At 52.7% G+C, this 18,708-nt stretch overlaps 1 protein-coding gene across 2 annotated transcripts; it reads left to right on the top strand.

The window, feature by feature from the left end:
* The first annotated feature begins 929 nt into the window (after positions 1-929).
* Positions 930-18,705, top strand: BRME1 (break repair meiotic recombinase recruitment factor 1). Of its 2 annotated transcripts, XM_060145003.1 has the most exons (8): positions 930-1,016; positions 4,743-4,920; positions 7,530-7,611; positions 7,856-7,960; positions 10,620-11,906; positions 15,588-15,676; positions 17,751-17,843; positions 18,242-18,705. In XM_060145003.1, exons 1-8 carry the CDS (start codon positions 986-988, stop codon positions 18,393-18,395), a joined length of 2,019 nt encoding a protein of 672 aa, XP_060000986.1. In that variant the 5' UTR covers positions 930-985; the 3' UTR covers positions 18,396-18,705. The 2 variants fall into 2 exon arrangements, with proteins under 2 accessions (XP_060000986.1, XP_060000987.1); XM_060145004.1 differs by lacking the exons at positions 930-1,016; positions 4,743-4,920; positions 7,530-7,611; positions 7,856-7,960 and adding an exon at positions 8,640-8,883.
* Positions 18,706-18,708: the final 3 nt, after the last annotated feature.

Raw genomic sequence — 18,708 nt, 5'->3', positions numbered from 1 at the left:
GGCGGTGCCGCGGGCTGCGCGGGAAAAGGCGGAGCGTGCGCAAGTGCGAGGGGCGGTGTTGGCATCGCGCGTGCGCGCGACGAGGCCTCGAAGTGTGAGGGAAAGAGGTGGAGTGTTTGCGGGTGTGAGGTGAGGTGGAGGCCGACGGTTGGCCACCTGCGAGATCCGGCTTCTCCTGGCGACGCTGGTCTGGGCCTTCCTCGCTTTTCGGTGGCCGGGGTAGGGTTAGGCTGGGCCTGGTAACCAGAAGCCGGGTCCACAGTGGTCAGGCCTCGGACCCCCAGCTGCCCGGCCTCCGTGAGGGCCAACTTTACCTTTTCTTATCTCAGAAAAATCTTATGCAAATTATTTAACCGAATTATGCCCCAACAGATCCAGGTAGATCTTCCCAGTTCCTGTTGAGGACAGAGGGACCTCGACAACTTCTCTGGCCCAGATTGGGTTTGGCCTGTCTGGCCCCCTACGCTGGAAGGAATTGACCTGTGGCGGCGACTCCTGCCTCCCCAAGACCCCAGGCGTCCCCTGAAGGGCGCCCCACCCCTTGAAGGGTTCCCCGGTGGCCGCTGTAAAGTCCTCCGATGACCCTGCAGGGCCCCACGTGTCACCTCGAAAATCCTGCATTGTCCCTAGAAGGGTCCTAGGTAGCCCAGCTTGGAGGGAGGGGGCTTCACACAGGCTGCCCCATCTTAGAGACTAGAGGGGGGCGGCCTGGGTGCTCTCAGGCCCTGGACAGAAGATAGGCGGTTCCCCCTCTGCTTTCTGCACTATGGAGGAGTTTAACTTCTTAACTCGGCCGTAGCCCAAGGTAGCCATGACTCCCACCCTGTGTCCCCTTGGGGCCCACGTGACCCCTGGGGCAGCCAGATGGGCCCAGGTGGGGGTGGGGTGGCCTCAGCCAAGGCCACTGGGTCTGTACCCAGAGACAGGAACTGCTTGTAATGACGAGATTTGCTCTTGCTTTCAGATTTCTCTAGGGAGGGATAAAATGAGTAAGAGGAAGAAGCTTCGGACCTCAGGTATTTGGCCATTCAAGTTGACACCTCTTTATTGCTGCTTCTGCTTACAGGAGGAAGGTGGGCTTATTGCAGAAATGCTAAGATGATCACACCAAGCTCCTTAAAATAACAACAGTGACTTCATACATGCAATGACTTAATACAAGTGTAACTCATGGAGAAGTGCTTACAGTAAAAAGGGAAAGCTTTGTGGAGCTCCCCCCAGCCTCTAGTGGGATCCCACAGCCTAGGGGAGGCCCCCAGGCTTCAGGGCAGGGGTCCAGCCTCTATGCAGGCCCGCTCTCAGAGATGACCCATGAATAGAGCTTGGTGTCCTGGTGTGTGGAGAACTGCTTCACTCTCGAGCCAAAAACCTGGGTTCATCTCTCTGTATGACGGCAGATGACCTACTGTGTGTCTCACTTTCCTCCTATTTGTAGGGGATAAGAGCACCTACGCTTTACTTTCGAACAGTGATTCTCAACCCGTTGGGGGGAGCAGTTTGACCTCCAGAGGACATTTGCCAATGTCTAGACACAGTTTTAGTTTTCACAACTGGTGTGTGGGCGGTGGTGGGGGCGGGGGGGGGCAGTGTTGGTCCTGGCATTTAGTGGATCTAGGCCAGGAATGCTGTTCAAAATCATAGAATGTGGTGGACAGTCCCCACAACACAGAATGACCTGGCCCCAAATGTCAATAGTATCCAAATGTCAATAGTGCCAAAGTAGAGAACTGTGCCCTAGAGCTCACATGTGGATCAGTGTTTGTAGAGCACGGAGAGTAGATGCATGGTAGGACACAAATACATGCTGCTGTTATCATTGCCCTTTCAGATTAAGAAGAAATTTTTCATTCTGAAACAACTTTAAGCTTACAGAAAAGTTGTAAAAATAGTTCATTTCTGTTTGAATAAAAAAAAAAAAAAAGAAAAGAAATCAGGGACAGTGGCTACCTTTGAGGGCGTTGTGCCTGGAAAAGAAACATGAGAGGAACTTCTGTGTTCTTGGAAATGTTTTGTTTCTTGATCTAGATGTAAAATACACTGTTCATTTTATGCATTTGCAGTGAGTTGTACACCTATGCTAACTTTTCTGTTCTATATTGTCATTAAAAAGCTAAAGAAAAAAAAAGGAAAAAAAAAGTTCAGAGTTAAAAAAAAAAAAAAAGTTCAGAGTTGTGTCTACCCTCCCCCAGCTTCCCCTAATGTTAACATCCCCCTCAACCATAGGATGACGATCAACCGTATAGTGTAGCATAAAAAACAGGGAATGAACCTCAGTACACTACTTCTTCCAAACTTTCTTTGTATACACAAATACAGTGTTTTTATTGGAAAATAGAATCATCACACATACTGATCTGCAACCTCTGTTTTTCAACTTCATGGTATTTCGAGACTGTCTTTACTTCTCAATATATGTATAGAATTTCTTCATTCGAAAAGGAAAACACTCAGTGTTACATAGTGTAGCTTCATTTTCCTGTCATTGGCTAAGGTAGTTTAAATTTCTTAAAAGTTTAGAAATGACCCCTTCACTTAGTGGTTAATGAACTTCGAGAGTAGCACTCATTTTTTCCCAAGATGTGGGACGGGAAAAATACTATCAACAGATTGAAGGTGTTTTGTGCAGAGATGAGTAACAAGCTGTTTGGAGGCACAGGAATTTCTCTGACCTTCGAGGGGGAAGCTGGGGCCAGCCAGGCCCACCCACAGCAGGTCATATGGGGCCTCGCTTTGCAGTGGACTCCCCTGCTCAGTGGACCCTGGGCTGGCCCAGGACAGCTCTTTCTGTGTGTCCTGGATGGCGTGGAGAGAAAGGAAGAAAATTCTGGCAGGTGGTGAAAGGAGCCCTTTCCCTTGTGATGTCTTTGGCCTCTGGTGTTGAACACAAGGTTCTGCCTTAGTTCTTAAATTAATCCTGTGGGAACAGATCACAGGAAGGAAATGGGAGCCTCTTCACTTCTGATGTTTTTGCTTTTTATTTGGTACAAATAAATGTCCATTGGATGAGCAAAGCAAGCTAGTGTTTGGACATCTTAAAGAGACTAAGTAAATGAAACTGCTATATTTTTGCATTTCATGGCAGACCACAAGGTGGGAATGTGTTTGTGTTAGAAACATTCATCGCAGCTTTGCTCTGGGTGCAGTGCTGGCGTAGGCACCTGAGGTGGGGGGTGGGAGGCAGGGTGAAGATGATATCAAGATGAGACTCAGTTCCTGCCCTTGACAGCTTCAAGATCTAGTCAGGGGAAAAAAAAAGATGTTTCTCCCTGAGAGAGCTAATCAGGTAACAGTGGGGTGAAGTTCTAAATGGGCACACACGAACCGTAACTGACAGACTTGGGAGAAATTACAGGAAAGCCACTGTGGTCTAGTGAAGCCCCCAAAGCTGAACGGATGCTGAGGAGGACCCTAGCATTCAATGTTGGAGAGAGGGGCCTTATTCAATGGTTTTACTTCAAGGTATGTAAGGAGCTGAGTTTGGAAAGGGTCTACGTGACTGACCTCCAAGAAAATCAGAGCCGGGTCTGGTTTGTCTTTTTGTTCTCACTGCCTAGTCAGAGATGCAGTACACAGTAGGTGCTCAATAAGTGCTCAAGTGTACTTAGGTGTGGAGGCTCTGGAACTGGACTGCCTGGATGCTGTTCCAGATTCCCCAGCCTCCCTGTACCTCAGCTTTCTCGTCCATAAGATGGGCCTAACATCAGGACCCTGCCTGAAGTTTTGTCATAGCGCACCTGAGTTCTCAGGACAGTGTCTGGCATGGAACTCAGGAGAGTCAACCCTTATTATTTGTTCATTGAATAAATGGGTCAGTTGGGGCCAGAGTTTGGAGAGGTTTTACAAGCCAGCCACTATTGGCAGTTTCTGTATAAGGGAATTTCCTTCATTCAACAAATAGATGTTAATATGCACCTTTAGGCTCTAAATTGCTTTCAGTGCTGGGAAAGGTATCGTAGGGATACAACAGGGACCAAGAGGCAGCAGAGAAGTCACCTCCTTAGCACTCGATGAGTCTGGGTCCCAGTTTTCCCAGGATGGATATTCTGCAAGCATCATGGAAAACCAGAGTGGTACATAAGTTAGTGTTGTCTGCATTTCCTGGGAGGTGATCTGGGTTTTCTTGTGCGTTTATTCAGTCATCTGCCAAGTATTTATTGAGCACCAACAGTTTATTAGATGCTCTTCTAGGTACTTGAGACCCAGCAGAGAGTGAGATAGATGAGGCCCCTCCTTGCATGGAACAGGTTGTAGTGGAGGAGACAGAAAATGACCCAGTGCCTCGGATACTTGCAGAAGGTGTGAAGTGAGTAAAACAGAGCATGGGCCCGAGAGGAGTTGCTCTGTAGAAAAGGCAAGGATGCCACTGCAGGGACATTTGAGCTGAGACCCGAAGGAGCCAGCACACACCTCTCAGCACTTCTGCAGAGAGACAGTCAGCTGGGCCAGGTTGTCTCGTGTGGTTCTGAGCCAGGCCCAGTCACCTCAGGATTGAACGTCAGTCATGACCAGTCCATAGATTAAAAGCCTTTGGATCCCATGGCCATGTAAGCTCCTGGGTCCCACCTGGATGAAATTCCATCTCATCTCTCACTCTCCAGGCAAGCGTCAGAGCAGAGATTTCCTGCCTTTTGCACAAGCCTGCTCATGTTGCATCAGTGGCCCAGATGTGTTTGGTGGTCGGACACGGCAGTGCACGCTCCCGCCATTCCCCTCCCCTTCATCTTCTTTTGTCTCTAAACCAGGAGGGGAAGGAATCCGTCCTCCAAAACTTCCAAAGAACCCAAGGTTAGGAGACTCTGACGGGGACCCCCAGAGTTCCAAGTTGGGCCATTGGCATCACCCTGAAGAGATAGAAAACAGATCAGGACCTGCACCCTCTGCAGAGCAGAGCCCGGAGGCACCAGGGCAGGCAGCTTCCAGGTAGGTGGCTCAGAACATTCCAGCAAGCCTCTCTGCTGACAGTGGGCACAGGATGCAAAGGGGAGGGGGCCAGTCAACACGACCCATCCAGTGCCATGCATCCCCCACAGGGGCTTGGGGCCCTTGGATTGAGCTTCTCGAAGTTTTGCTCTGGGGACTCTCCTCTTCAGCGAGAAAGGTCGATATTTTAACCACGGGCAAGGAAGACCTTGAATTTTTCAAGGTCACTTAGTTACAGAATGCAACTTGTCCTGCCTGTTGGTCAAATCCATATTTATCCCACATTCCCTCTTAATCAAGAGGGGACTGAAGGAGTGGTGGGTCTGAAACAATAACCCGTAAGAGAGAATAACGATCTTTATGTTCCAGGCAGCATTCTAATAATAAATACTTTACACACATCAGCTCATTTAATCCTCACGGCACTGTGCCATGGGTTTATGTCCCCATTTGGCATATGAGGACTCTGAGGCTTCGGGAGATCATAATGACTTTCCCAAGGCCGCTGAGCTGGTGCAGGGCAGGCTGGGGTTCTGACTGCGTCTGGTTCCTTTGCTCTTTACCACAGTGGTTTCCCAGTTCCCTTATTTTTTCAGAAAATATGTAATTAAGCACGGTAGGGGAAAGGAAGAAAGATCTGGAGAACCATTCAGTCTCCACGGGGTTAAACCACATGTAACTATAGCAGAGTAGAAAGGGTTAGCAGGAGTTAGGAGAAGGAAGGTTCCTGCTCCCTGAAGTCTTCAGAGAAAGCATCATGGATTGGACTAGCACGTTTTCTGAGTGAAAAATTGAGGCATGTAGTCTGGCTGACAGAACCATTTTCTGGGGTGTGTGTCTGTCTGATCTCAGGTCTTTGCAATCTTAGGGCTAAAGGCTGTGTGTGTGATAGGAAGAGAGGGGCCATGTATCACACCTAAGCTGTTTCCCCAGACAGACACAGTGATGTCACACTGTGCCCCTCACCCCTCGAGAGGCCATATCAGGGCTGACGGGGTCATGGCTGCCGCCCACCCTACTGTCTGAGACCATAAGAATAATCAGAACCCACAGAAGTGGGTTCCCACTCTTTTGTTTCTGTTTTTTAAATGTTTTATTAAGAAATACCACACATGCAGAAATATAACAGAAGAAGGCAACATAAAGCAATCAGTTTAACACATTTATGTTGAGAAATGAAACTTTGCCAGTACCCCAGAAGCCGCCCAAACAACCCATCCCAATTAAAAATTTTGAAACAGGCGGTTGCTATCAGTATCTAGAGTTACTCTGTCTCCATAACCTCCCTTGGCACGATTCAAGCCCATTAGTGTAGCTTCATGCGTTTTCCCGCTCCACTTCCAAAGTTGAAACCATGAAGTTTCAGTTCCAGATTTTGATCTTTTTTTTTTTACAACGTACATATCCACATTTATTTAGACATAACCATAAGTCTCACCAGTTTTTTTAAAAAGGGTTTATTTCTTTAGAGCAGTTTTAGGTTTACAGTAAAATTGAGAGGAAGGTACAGTGGTTTCCAATACACCTCCTGTCCCCATACATGCACAGCCTCCCCCATTATCACCATGACTCACCAGAACGGTACATTTTTTAACCAAGGATGAACCTACATTGACACAGTCCACGGTTTACTTTAGAGTTCATTCTGTGTGTTGTACATTCTGTGGGTTGGCACAACAGTATAATAACATATATCCCTCATTACAGTATCATACAGAGTCTTCTTATGGCCGTAAAAATCCTAACCTATTCATCTCTCCCCTCAACCCCAGGTAACCACTGATCTTTTCACTGTCTCCATAGTTTGCTCTTTCCAGAATATCATATAGTTGGAGTCACACAGTACATAGCCTTTTCAGATTGGCTTCTTTCATTTGGTAATATGCATTTAAGGTATCTCCTGTGTCTTCATGGCTTGAGAGCTCAATCTTTTTTTTTTTATAAAGCAGATGGCATGATTTTATGTTTTAAAATTTTTATTGGAGTATAGTTGATTTACGATGTTGTGTTAGTTTCAGGTGTACAGCAAAGTGAGTCAGTTATACATATACATATATCCACTCTTTTTTAGATTCTTTTCTCACATAGGCCATTACAGAGTATTGATTAGAGGAGAGCTCTTTTCTTTTTAGCGCTGAATACCGTCCCATTGTCTGGATTACCACAGTTTATTTATCCACTCACCCACTGAAGCCATCTCAGGTGCTTCCGAATTTTGGCAGATAAGAATACACCCGTTTTTTTAGACACTGTGTTCTTTGTATCTACAACTTCTTTACTGTTTGCAGAGCTGGGGGCTGGAGTGTCAGTCAGTCCAAATGAGAATTCCTGTTCTTACTTCAGGAGCCAGTTCCTGGGATTATAAGAGTTTAAGTGCTGCCAGAGCAGGCAGCTTGGATTCTGGATGTGGGACTCCACACCCTTCTTGGCAGTCACATGTCCCCTTCTCCATCCCACCCTCTCTCAGCAGGTGCTCCAGGGCCTCCCTCTTAGGAGACCCTGGGCGCTACTTTGCATTTGGATTTCATTTGCCGCTGTTTGTCTTACTATGCAAGTTAACAGCGTAGGAGGACTTGAGAACCTCCTCTGTTTTGTCTTTCTCCTCCCAGCTCTCCTTATGAGGAAGTAGGAGCTCCCTCCAGGCTCCTCGGGCAGCCAGAAAAAGAGCCAGTTCGTCTTCCTCCTTCCCAGGTGAGCCTGTTTTGCAGCCTGACATATGTACAAAAGATGCCGCCTCCCTTCAGCTGGAGATCTTGTCTCTATTCCTCATCAATAACTGCTGGTGGGAGGGTGTGCTGGGGATGGAAGGCAAGGGCCTTGAGAGTTTGAGATTGCAAGAGAGAAACTTGTTCTGGTGTCTGCTTGCTTGATTTCCGAGATGTCATTCCTCCCTCATCTTTACTGCTGTTTTGTTCTTGTTGTATCTGGTTCACAGAAGTCAGTCGGGAGGTTTGTCCCCCAGTTTACAAAACCCAGGAAGACAGTGACAGGACGAGCAGAGAGGAGGGAAGAGGACCCCAGGAGTGGGGCCTTCAGCTTGGTAAGGTCCTACCATCGACCTTCCTCTTGGCCCAACCTTGGCAGCCAAGTTCAGCCTTGATTTCCTTTGGCAATGGCTAGCCCCGCATCTCTCCACACACACACCCCGTTTTTAGCATTACAGATGTCTGTGGATGGCAGGTGCCACGTCAGCAACTCGCAGGCCTGTGAGAGGTACTCAGGACAGCCATGCCTGCACTGAAGCTGTCGAGGCCAGAGCTCTCTTCCCCAAGTTGCATGAAAGTAGTGAAACTCAGAAAGGCAGCCCACATTCCATCCCTGAAGCCCTATGCTTCTCAGAAGCTTTTGTGTGAGTCGGGGTGGGTGGGTCTTACAGCAGGCTCTCCTGTCCTTGCCACCATGAGCTCCAGGGGTCATGATGTCTCTGGAACACACACACCTAAAAAAGTGAGTGGGGGCTTCCCTGGTGGCGCAGTGGTTGAGAGTCCGCCTGCCGATGCAGAGGACACAGGTTCGTGTCCCGGTCCGGGAAGATCCCACATGCCGCGGAGCGGCTGGGCCCGTGAGCCATGGCCGCTGAGCCTGTGTGTCCGGAGCCTGTGCTCCGCAATGGGAGAGCCCACAACAGTGAGAGGCCTGCGTACCGCAAAAAAAAAAAAAAAAAAGTGAGTGGTGGGCCTTCCCAGCAGCTTTGTTTGTAATCGCCCCCAACCGGGAACACCCCAGATGTCCTTCAGCTGGTGAATGGTTGAACAAATCATGGTCCATCCACATCATGGAACACAACCCAGCAATAAAAAAGGAACAAACAGGTGTGATACACATAACCACCTAGATGGATCTCCAGGGCATTATGTGGACTCAGAGGAGGTTGCAGAAACAGTATGCTCAGCCATAAAAGGGAACGAAATTGGGTCATTTGTAGAGATGTGGATGAATCTAGAGACTGTCATACAGAGTGAAGTAAGTCAGAAAGAGAAAAACAAATACCGTATATTAACGCATATATGTGGAACCTAGAAAAATGGTACAGATGAACCGGTTTGCAGGGCAGAAACTGAGACACAGACGTAGAGAACAAACGTATGGACACCAAGGGGGGAAAGCGGCGGGGGGTGGTGGTGTGATGAATTGGGAGATTGGGATTGACATGTATATACTAATATGTATAAAATGGATAACTAATAACCTGCTGTATAAAAAAAAATAAAATACAAAAAAAAAAGGAAAGAATATGGCTCCAAGTGTCCATCGATGCATGAATGGATAAACAAAATGTGGTATATCCACATGACGGAACAGATATTTGTGCATCCATGGTCACTGCAGCGTTATTCACAGTAGCCAAACGTGGGAGCACCCAAAGTAGCCATCAACAGATGAATGAACAAATAAAATATTGTATATTCACACAACGGAATGTTATTCAGCTTTAAAAAGAAATTCTTTTTTTATTTTTGGCCGCACCATGCAGCATGTGGGATCTCAGTTCCCCACCCATAGATCAAACCCGTGCCCCCTGCATTGGGAGCATGGAGTCTTAATAACTGGACCACCAAGGAAGTCCCAAGGAAGGGATTCTGACACATGCTACAACGTGGATGAACCTGAAGGACATTACGCTAAGTGTAATAAGCCAGACGCAAAGCAACAAATACTGTATGATCCCACTTATACAAGGTCCCTAGAGTAGGCAAATTCTGCTGATTCGCAGGAGGTAGAATGGGGGTTGCCGGGAGCCGGGGAAGTGGGGAGTTAGTGTTTCATGGGGACAGAGTTTCAGCTTGGGAAGATGAAAGAGTTCTGGAGATGGATGGTGGTGATGGTTGCCCGACCTTGTGAATGTACTTAATGCCATTGAACTATATACACTTTAAAATGATTAAAGTGGTGGGAACTTTCCTGGTGGTCCAGTGATTAAGAATCCGCCTTCCAATGCAGGGGACGCGGGTTCAATCCCTGGTCAGGGAACTAAGATCCCACATGCCATGGGGCAACTAAGCCCGCACGCTGCAACTACAGAGCCCGTGCCACACTGAAAGATCCCACGTGCCGCAACTAAGACCCAATGCAGACAAATAAATAAACATTTTTTTAAAAAAGATCATTTCCTTCAAAAAATAAATGATTAAAATAGTGAATTTTAGGTTATGTGTATTTTACCAAAATTAAAAACAAAACAGTACAGAGAGGCCCCCGTGTGCCCTCCCCGAGCATCCCCCGGTGGTAGCATGTTACATAACTGTAGTCCATTGGCAGCACCAGGCAACGGACATTGACACTGGTGCGATCCACAGGACCTCCTTGATTTTTATATCCTTGATCTTCCCGAGAGCCTCCACATGCCTGGTGCTGGTGGGGAGAAGGAGCTGGTAGAAAGGGGGGTTCCTGGGGCTTCCCTGGTGGTCCAGTGGTTAAGACTTCGCACTTCCACTGCAGGGGGTGGGGGTTCAATCCCTGGTTGGGGAAGTTCCACGTGACGTGTGTGGTGTGGCCACAAAAAAGAGGGATTCCTGTGCTTCCAGTTCCCCCTCTAGCCCCTGGCACGAAGCTCTGCCCAGCATGGGGACTGATCCCTATTTGGGTGCACCGTCATCCGTGCAGCTTCGGAGGCTTTGTACAGGGGCAGTAATGAGTAGAAAAATCCTCAGAGCTGTTGATTACTGAAGGCCCAAGGCTGAGTCTTTTTCTCTCCACAGGGAACGCTGCCAGAACCCAGTGCCCAGCAGGCCAGAAGCCAGCCTCGAGAGGAGTCCCCAGGGCTTGCCCTCCAGGAGACCAGGGACCCAGGAGACCAGACCCAGGCAGACAGCGCCTGCCCCGAGCCCAGCGGCCAAAACCCTGTGACGCCTGTGCCTGGCGATGGGGATCCTCAGCCCTTGGCCTCCAGCATTGTCTCTCTGGAGTGGGGGACAGTGCCCTCGGCCTCAGAGAGGGCCAGCCAGGACCACCTGTCAAAGCGTGGGACCAACGTGCCAGATGGTGGAAGCACGGAGGAGGGTTGGCTTCTAGGTGATCATGGCCAGAAAGGGCACCTGCCAGGCAGTGATGCTGAAGAGGAGCCAGACCAAGGAGCCCCTCAGGAGGGAGGTGCCCGAGGGGAAGCAGGAGCTGAGCTGCCTGAGGAGTGCCAGGAGGAAGAAGATGGCATCCTGGGCCCAGAGCCCAGATCTGCAGCCCAGGGCCCATCTGGGCCTCTGCAGACGCCCAGCTGGACTGGCGAGGGAGCAGAGGGGAGCTATAGCAGCCCAAGGTGCTCCCGCCTTGGGGCTGTTGTCATCACAGGTGTGAGCACAGACGCCACGGAGCCAGAACAGAGGGCTCTGGGGGTGGCTGGGCCAGACGGGACAGTCAACGCCAGGGTGACTGCCTCTCCCAGTGGGAAGGCTCCTGATGGAGGCCACAGCAGGGCCCTGCTCGGGTGCATGCCTCTCAATGGGGAGACCACAGGAGGCAGAGAGGAGGCAAGGCGGGAAGACAAGCCCCCTGATGATGTCCCGGGGGGCCTTGCAGCCTCCCTGGCTCCGGCTCACAAGATCCAAGAGCCCACAATAGGTGCTGGGGATTCCAGCCCTTTAGCCTTGCAAATGGGTCCAGGTGTGGGTCAGACACAGGTACCAGGCCCGGATCAAGAAGGGCTGGGAGGTATGTGCTTGTCGCCTTTGCTATCACAACCTGTGGCTAAAAAGGCAGCTGAGTTAGGGAGCCAGAGCCACAAACAAGACCTCAAGGGGCGCGGTTTGTCCCTCGGAGCCTGTGCTCCACCAGCGTACAGAGAAGCAGTGGACGGCCCTCCCCAGGATGCTGGGGCACGTCAGGGCAGCCCAGATGCCCACACAAGCCCGGCAGGCCAGCCTGAGCACCCTGCTGACTCTTCAGAGCAGGCTGTCTGGGAGGGGTCCTCAGCCATGGAACTCTACTTCCTGCCGGACAGCCAGACACAGGATGCCCTGGAAGCCCCTGGTTTTGAAGCCCCACCTGAACAGGTAAGAGCTTCCTTGAGTTACAGCGAGATGTCCTAGTATAGGTGCCAAATGGCCACAAGCCCTCCCAAACCACCCGGTAGTGGGGGAAAGGTGGGCACGTGGCCATCTCTTTGTACAGCAGATGAGTCCAGGGGTCTGAGTCACAGCTTCAGCAGCTGTGGAGTCTGTGATATTCTGGAGAGGATAGACCTGCCTTTCTACGAGGGGCCCATCTGTGTGAGAGCTGAAGAGCCCCGGGATGTGACACACATGTACTTTGTCAGCCCAGGGAGAGCCCCTGGTGCACCTGCCCCCTCCACCCTTCAGTGCCCTGCTCTGGCCGGAGGTTCCCGAGGGATGTATGGAGGGTGACAGACCAGATGGGGTGACCTAAAGAAGCCAGTGACCTCAAACCTGGGCCTGCGGGCGGGGACTTCATTCCCCCACTGGAAAGAACCTTTGCCCATCTTTAGGGTCATTTGGGGGCCCAGATACAATTCTTTTTCAGACACATACATGGAATTTCATTTGTCTGCTGGAATTTTAGGGGCTTTGCGTCCTTCAGGGATCTGCCTGCTGAGCCTGTGCTGGCCGTTGGCGGTCACCTGTCAGGGCAGGTGGCAGTCCCTGCTTTGGCCCCGCCCCCTCAGGTAGCGCCACATCTCTGGCTGCTGGCGCACTTGAGCCTGAGCTAAGTGCTTTGCAGCCTCGCCCTGATAGGTAGGTGGTTCTCTTTTCACACACTGGGTGTGGCTGAGAGGCTGAAGAAAGTTGGGCACCTGCCCCAGATGAGGCAGCCAGGAGGGGAGGAGCCTGGGTCTGTGCCCAGGTTGGCCTGATTCTGCAGCTGTGCCTCAACTGTTACGTCCTGGAACGAACGCAGAGCCCATGTCGCTTCACAAACATGGTCTCCGTTTCTTTGGCTGTCCCTGTTTTAAAACTTCATTTTATTGGTTGTTTGAAAATGTTTTTAAGATGTGAGAGTCCGCTCTATGCCAGGAGTGAACAGATCAGGCATGGTCCCTGCCCCCATGAGGTTTTCAGTAGCACCGTTCCCACCTGCCTCTCCCGGAGTGAGCATTTTGTACCCTGTCATTTCGGCACTTAAAAGAGTCTTATCATACGACACAGCCCCCAAACAAGCAAAGGATGTCATCTGGTGCCCAGCCGAAGAAAGCCAGCTGTTCCCACTGCAGAGGGGGATGTGACTGGGTTGAGCTAATGTGGGTCTCAGGCGCTGCCTTCCCAAGGGATGGCCAGGGGTCATTTGTGACACAGGCCTACCTGGTGACTTTGCAGACCCGGCCCTCCCTGCCCCGGCCCCAATTCCTTGTACCACCCGTTGCACGTTGCTGTGATCACCAGATGAGCAAGAGCACAGAAATCGAGTCACACCGCGGTTTGGTCATAGTGTTTAAACACGATCGCCGGGAGAGGTGGGCACTCAGGTGCTGGGCAGAGCTGAAACTTTATAACTAAAGCTGCATCCCTTGAAAAATGCAAACCCCTCTCTTGGAAAGAAGAGCTAAGTCATCCCCAGTCTCTGGCTTCTTGGGCTGTGGCTGAGGGATAAGGCTGGGGAAGCAGTTGGGACCTTGGGTGGCGCCCAGAGGGCAAGGGAGCAAGCCCTCCCAGACCTGCCACCAGTGAGTGCACTCTGAAATCACCGAGGAGCTGGCAGCACCAGTGCGGGGGACCTAGCAGCAGCTGGGGTGGACAGCCCTGCTGGGAGAGGAGGCACTGCCCTGACAAGGCTGTGGGCGCCCAGGCACATTTTGTTTTGACACTGGGCGTTCCTGAACAAGTCGGGGCAGCCCAGGCACAGGTTCCCATGGAAGGTGCGGGCAGGCCCTGTGGGCAGGGACACATGGGAACGGCACGCAGGTGGACCGAGAGAGCAGCCCTTGACCTCACTGTGGCACAGCCGTGAGCACCGCTTCAGAGGAGGGGCCCTGGGGTCTCACAGCAGTGACAGACTGGCTTCAAACCCAGCTGCCCTCACAGGAACACTTGGTGTTTTCTTCTCATTGCGGCTCCCTGGGGACGTGGTGCTCACCCCAGGGCCGGTGGAACCCTCCTCTGCCCACAAGCAGTGTCATTTAAAACACTGACTCCCAGGCCCCTCTCACAGCCCACAGGGGTGGTCCCCACACATTCAATACAAGCACTGCCTTTGTCATGACATTGATACAACCCTGGTGGGAGCCGTGGTACCTGTTGGGAAAGAGACTATCCCTCATGACCAAGTATGGTGCCGTGAGTTGGGTGAATCCGTGGCATCAAATTGTTTTGTTTTTTTTAATTTATTTTTGGCTGCTTTGGGTCTTCGTTGCAGTGCGCGGGCTTTCTCTAGTTGCGGCGAGGGTGGGCTACTCTTTGTTGCGGCGCACAGGCTTCTCATTGCAGTGGCTTCTCTTGTTGCGGAGCACGGGCTCTAGGCACGCAGGCTTCAGTAGTTGTGGCACGTGGGCTCAGTAGTTGTGGCACGCTTGCTCTAGAGCACAGGCTCAGTAGTTATGGTGCACGGGCTTAGTTGCTCCACGGCATGTGGGATCTTCCCAGACCAGGGCTCGAACCTGTGTCCCTGCATTGGCAGGCGGATTCTTAACCACTGCGCCACCAGGGAAGCCCTCAAATTGTATTTTAAGTCACAGAGTTGCCTCCATTAAAGTCAGCCAGGTGCACGGGAGAAACTGTATCGCCTAGAGCAGGCTTCCCAACCTCGGCACTACAGGTGTTGGGGGCTGGATCACCATTCTGTGCGCAGCAGGGGCTTGAGCAGTGTCCCTCGCCTCCACTCCCAGGTGCCAGGAGCACCCTCTCCCCCGGGCATGACAACCAAAAGTGGTTTCGGACACTTAAGTGTCTTGGAGGCGGAGTCATCCCCACGCGAGAGCCGCCGGGCTGCAGCCAGTTCCTCACGTCTGTTCCTTTGGATTCAGGGACCCTTTGCAGGTTGAGCGCAAGCCCTTCACCCCATCCGCCACCCCAGGACTTTAGTGTCCTCAGAAAAGGCCCAACAGCCCTGGGCCGGCCGCTCCACTTCAGCCTCTTTGCCTCTTTTCAGAAGGACGTATGTCACCTCCACGACTGAGCCTGACACTTTCCATGAAAATTAAACCACCATTGACATTTAGAAATTTAAGCTTCTCAGGGTTATCTGGCTCTCTCCCCTATTAATTATGAATTTTCCCTTCAAAATACATTTGCAAAATCTCTTCCTGACATGAAACTTGTGGCCTATCTAGCCGACCTCTTTCCCTCCATGCCAGATGCCCACCTCGCCACAGTCGCCACCACTCAGGGTCTTCTCTGTACCCTTCTAGATACTGCAGGACAAGCTGGAGACAGCACCACTCCTCAGTTGTCAGGGACAGAGAACGTGTGGATGGAGCCGCCCACCAGTACAAATCAGCCTGTCGAAAGGCGCAGGCCCGGGACGGGACCCCAGGGTCAGGCCCAGTATCGGCCTTCTGCCTTCTTTCCAAAGAGGGAGGGTGAGAGCAGCCCGGGCTGGTGGTCCGTAGGTCTGGCCGTCGTGGCATCTGTCCCCCACACCACTTTTCCTCTGCAGGAGTCCAGCCTCGCGGTGTTCCTGGCGTGGCAGAGGAGAAGCCAGACCTCCCCTGCCTGACTTTTCCTTCCCTATGCAGGGCTCACCCAGCTGGGCCGTTCACAGGTGTGCATGCTCTGTCTTTCCAGTTGTCTCCTGCAGGGAGCGGGCTGGACCCTTGCTGGCCTGGCACCAGCCCACGTGCCGATGGAGGCTCCCTTGCTGAGGCCCAGCCAAGGTAGGCAGGGTGGGAGGCCACCCCAGAACGCTTTCCTTGACAGGAGTCCTCCTCTTGTCCCTGGGAGGGGAGAGAGTGGCTGCTTTCCTGGCACTAGAGCCCCCATGCTCTCCCTCACCCCAGCCCTTTGAGCTCCCATTTTGTGGATGAGAGTGTCGGAGGTCGCCCTGGCTCTGCCTCGAGGGGCCTCACTTTCCTCGGTCCAGTAAGGTTGCTAAGCCCCGACTTTCAAACCACCCATGTCCCCTGCTCCCCACGAGTGGAGAACTCGTCAGCAACCTGCACCCAAGCCAGCATCTCTCCCAAGGACCCCTGGGATGATGCCCCCAGCTCTGTGGTTGATTTAATGCACATTGTGCGTTTTTCTGGAGAGAAGGTCCAGAGCTTTCCCTGAATCTCCATGGAGGGGGAGTGGACCCAGACAGGGCCAAGAACCATTGGCTCACAGGGGCCATCCCCTCTCTGGCACCCTCGGGCCCTCCAGAGTCTCCGACCTGCCCCATCTTATTTCCTGCTTGATTTTATTCCCCAAGGCAGCCCACCTTCTTTCCCTCCTGCAGGCACCAGGTGTGCTTTTCCTCTGGCTTATGGAGTGTGTGTGTGTGTGTGTGTGTGTGTGTGTTTGAGTGTGTGTTGGGGGGGTCCTCTCCCCCCACCCCGGAGCCTCTCACAGTCCATCACCTTTCCTGTCTCCCAGCCTTGCTGGTGGCTAGCATTGAGCGACAGTCCTCTCCCGTTACCTTGAACCTGAACTGGCCTCTCTGCAGAGTGGCGGCTTATTGATTATTTATGGCCAAGCTTCTGTTTCTGTCTGGCAAGTGTGGAGGAGGGTTAGGGAGTCTGTCTCTTTCCTCTTTCTCCTCCCCCTCAGGGGAGAGGGAGGCCGTGCTTCCACCTTCTGCCCTTACACACATCTGTAAATAGTACCTGTTGTACCTCTTGTTGCCCCACCCCCTGTGCACCCCCCTCCACACACACACACGCACACACACATGCACGCCCTGCACAGGGACCAGAGGCAGTTTAGTCAAAGTGGCCCCACTATTGTTTGAGCAAAGAGGAGGGAGATACCTGGGTGAATCTCCGGTGGCCTCCATGGATGGCTGGAAGCCCCCAGGTGGGTCCCAGGGTCTGGTTCTGTGGCCCATGGCTGAGGGAGAAAAGGCAAGAGACTGAGGCCTGGACTGGCCAGTCGTCTCAAGGTGACCGAGGCAGGTGGAGCAGAACCAGGGTTCCCATAGTGACAACCCAGGGGATTCTGCCAAGCTGGGCAACCCCCTGCCCACCACAGGCTGCACCCGTTAGATACGTTGGTACAGAGGCACATCCACCCCTTCCATAGACACTGACACCCGCCAGTGCCGGCTCTTCCAGGAACTGCTCTGGGCACTGGGGAGGCTGCGTGGGACAAAACATGAAGCTTCTACCTATTGGGGGTCAGAGCAGGGGTGAGCGAGAGACAGACAAATTAGGTGGTCAGATGGCAGAGTGTTGGGGAGAAAAAGACAGCAGGGCAGGGGTTAAAATTTTAACCTGTGGTCATGGAGAGGGCTCCCTCCCCCCACCTTCTCCACCCCCCCACCCCCGCAAGGAGGAGACATTTTAGGAAAGAACATTCCAGAGCCCTAAGAAATGCTCAGGGAATGGCCAGGAATTCAGTGTGGCTGGAGCAGGGAGGAGCGGAGACGGGAGGGAGGGGCTGGGGTCTGGAGGTGCGCAGATGATGCTGGGCTTTGGGGAGGGGCTTTAGGCTGGCTTTCCATTGCCACGCCCTCCCCTGCCCCCCAGGCCACAGTGGGGACAGGCTGTAGGGGCAGGAGCTGGGGGTCGGGGAGGCTGTGGCAGCTGTCGGACAAGGGCCACGGCGGTGGGGGAAGTGGCTGGATTCGGTGTGATTTCAGCAGTAGAGCCGGCTGGGTCGGCCATCAGGGCTGTGCCCAGGGTGGCTTCATGACTGTCAAAGGCATTCATCTCTGGAGAAGACAGCTCGAGGCCCAGCAAAGCCCTCCAGGGCAGAGTCTGGTGGAGCTGTCCAGTGAGGTCAGGCCTCTTGCCCTCTCTCCCTTCCCACCAGGACCCAAATGGGGATCAAGACCTGCGAAGCCGCCAGGATGGAGGATGCAACAGACACCGTGCGAGGCCTCGTCATCGAGCTCTCTAACCTGAAGTAAGGGCTGGGCGCGGATCCACGGATCCACAAGTCCCCGGGATGGGTGGAGGGGATGGGGCCGTGGGAGGATGGTGGAGGGCCCAGTACAGCAGCGATCCTGGGGTGTCAGTGTGGGCCCGGGATCGCCAGCGAGGGGCCTCTGGGAAGCTCCACCGTTCCTGGGCCCCCGTCCCTCACAGAGTTGTTAGGTTCTGAAGAGAGGCTAGAAGGGTCACAAACTGCCCTGCAGCAGGTAGATTCTGATTATGCACGTGTGCACGCCTGTTTGTGTGTGACCTGTGAGTACACATGAGGGTGTGAGCCTGTGTGAGCAGGTGTGAGGTATGTGCCCGAGTGTGAGGCATGGTCCCACTCTGCCGCGAGGTGGAGCACAGCTCAGACCCTTTCCCACACAGCCGGCTGATCATGAGCGCCCACCGGGACCTGGAGGCCTTCAAGCGCCTCAACTACTACCAGAAAGCAAAGCCAGCAGGGAAGGCCCCTGCAGCCTACACACCAAAGGGGGCTGGGAATCTCCCTCGAGGGGAGCAGTCCTGGAGGGACTCGTAGGTGTGTGTGCTCGTACAAGCTCACCGGCCCCCAGAAGTGCCTGATGTTCCTGCCAGACAGCTGGAAACAATCCCTCAGCAGACTCCGGAAAGCCTGCTGGCCCCTGTGTGCCCCCTGTTATTTTGTTACCATCCAGAGATGCTCCAGCAAGTCCTGGTGGGCCCCAGAAACCTCCCCTCAGCTGACCTGGAAGTCAACTTCCTATGGGAAACAGAAAAGGCCCTGCCATCCTCAGCAGCCTCCCTCAGGGGGTCGTGTGGGGGAGGGAACCTGCTCCTCCCGGTGGCAGAGGCCTGGAAGCTGGAGGCAGAGA

This window comes from Lagenorhynchus albirostris, chromosome 3 (genome assembly GCF_949774975.1).
Source record: "Lagenorhynchus albirostris chromosome 3, mLagAlb1.1, whole genome shotgun sequence".
Lineage (NCBI taxonomy): Eukaryota > Metazoa > Chordata > Mammalia > Artiodactyla > Delphinidae > Lagenorhynchus > Lagenorhynchus albirostris.
The sequence above is the reverse complement of the archived record's forward strand: the minus strand, read 5'-3'. Positions and strand labels throughout refer to the sequence as shown.

Bases quoted from the DNA above. Each gene is read 5' to 3' on its own strand.
- BRME1 (XM_060145003.1), top strand. From the start codon at position 986: ATGAGTAAGAGGAAGAAGCTTCGGACCTCAG. The intron at 11,907-15,587 runs GTAAGAGCTTCC...CTGTCTTTCCAG, and splicing joins TTGAAGCCCCACCTGAACAG to TTGTCTCCTGCAGGGAGCGG. The intron at 17,844-18,241 runs GTAAGGGCTGGG...TTTCCCACACAG, and splicing joins ATCGAGCTCTCTAACCTGAA to CCGGCTGATCATGAGCGCCC.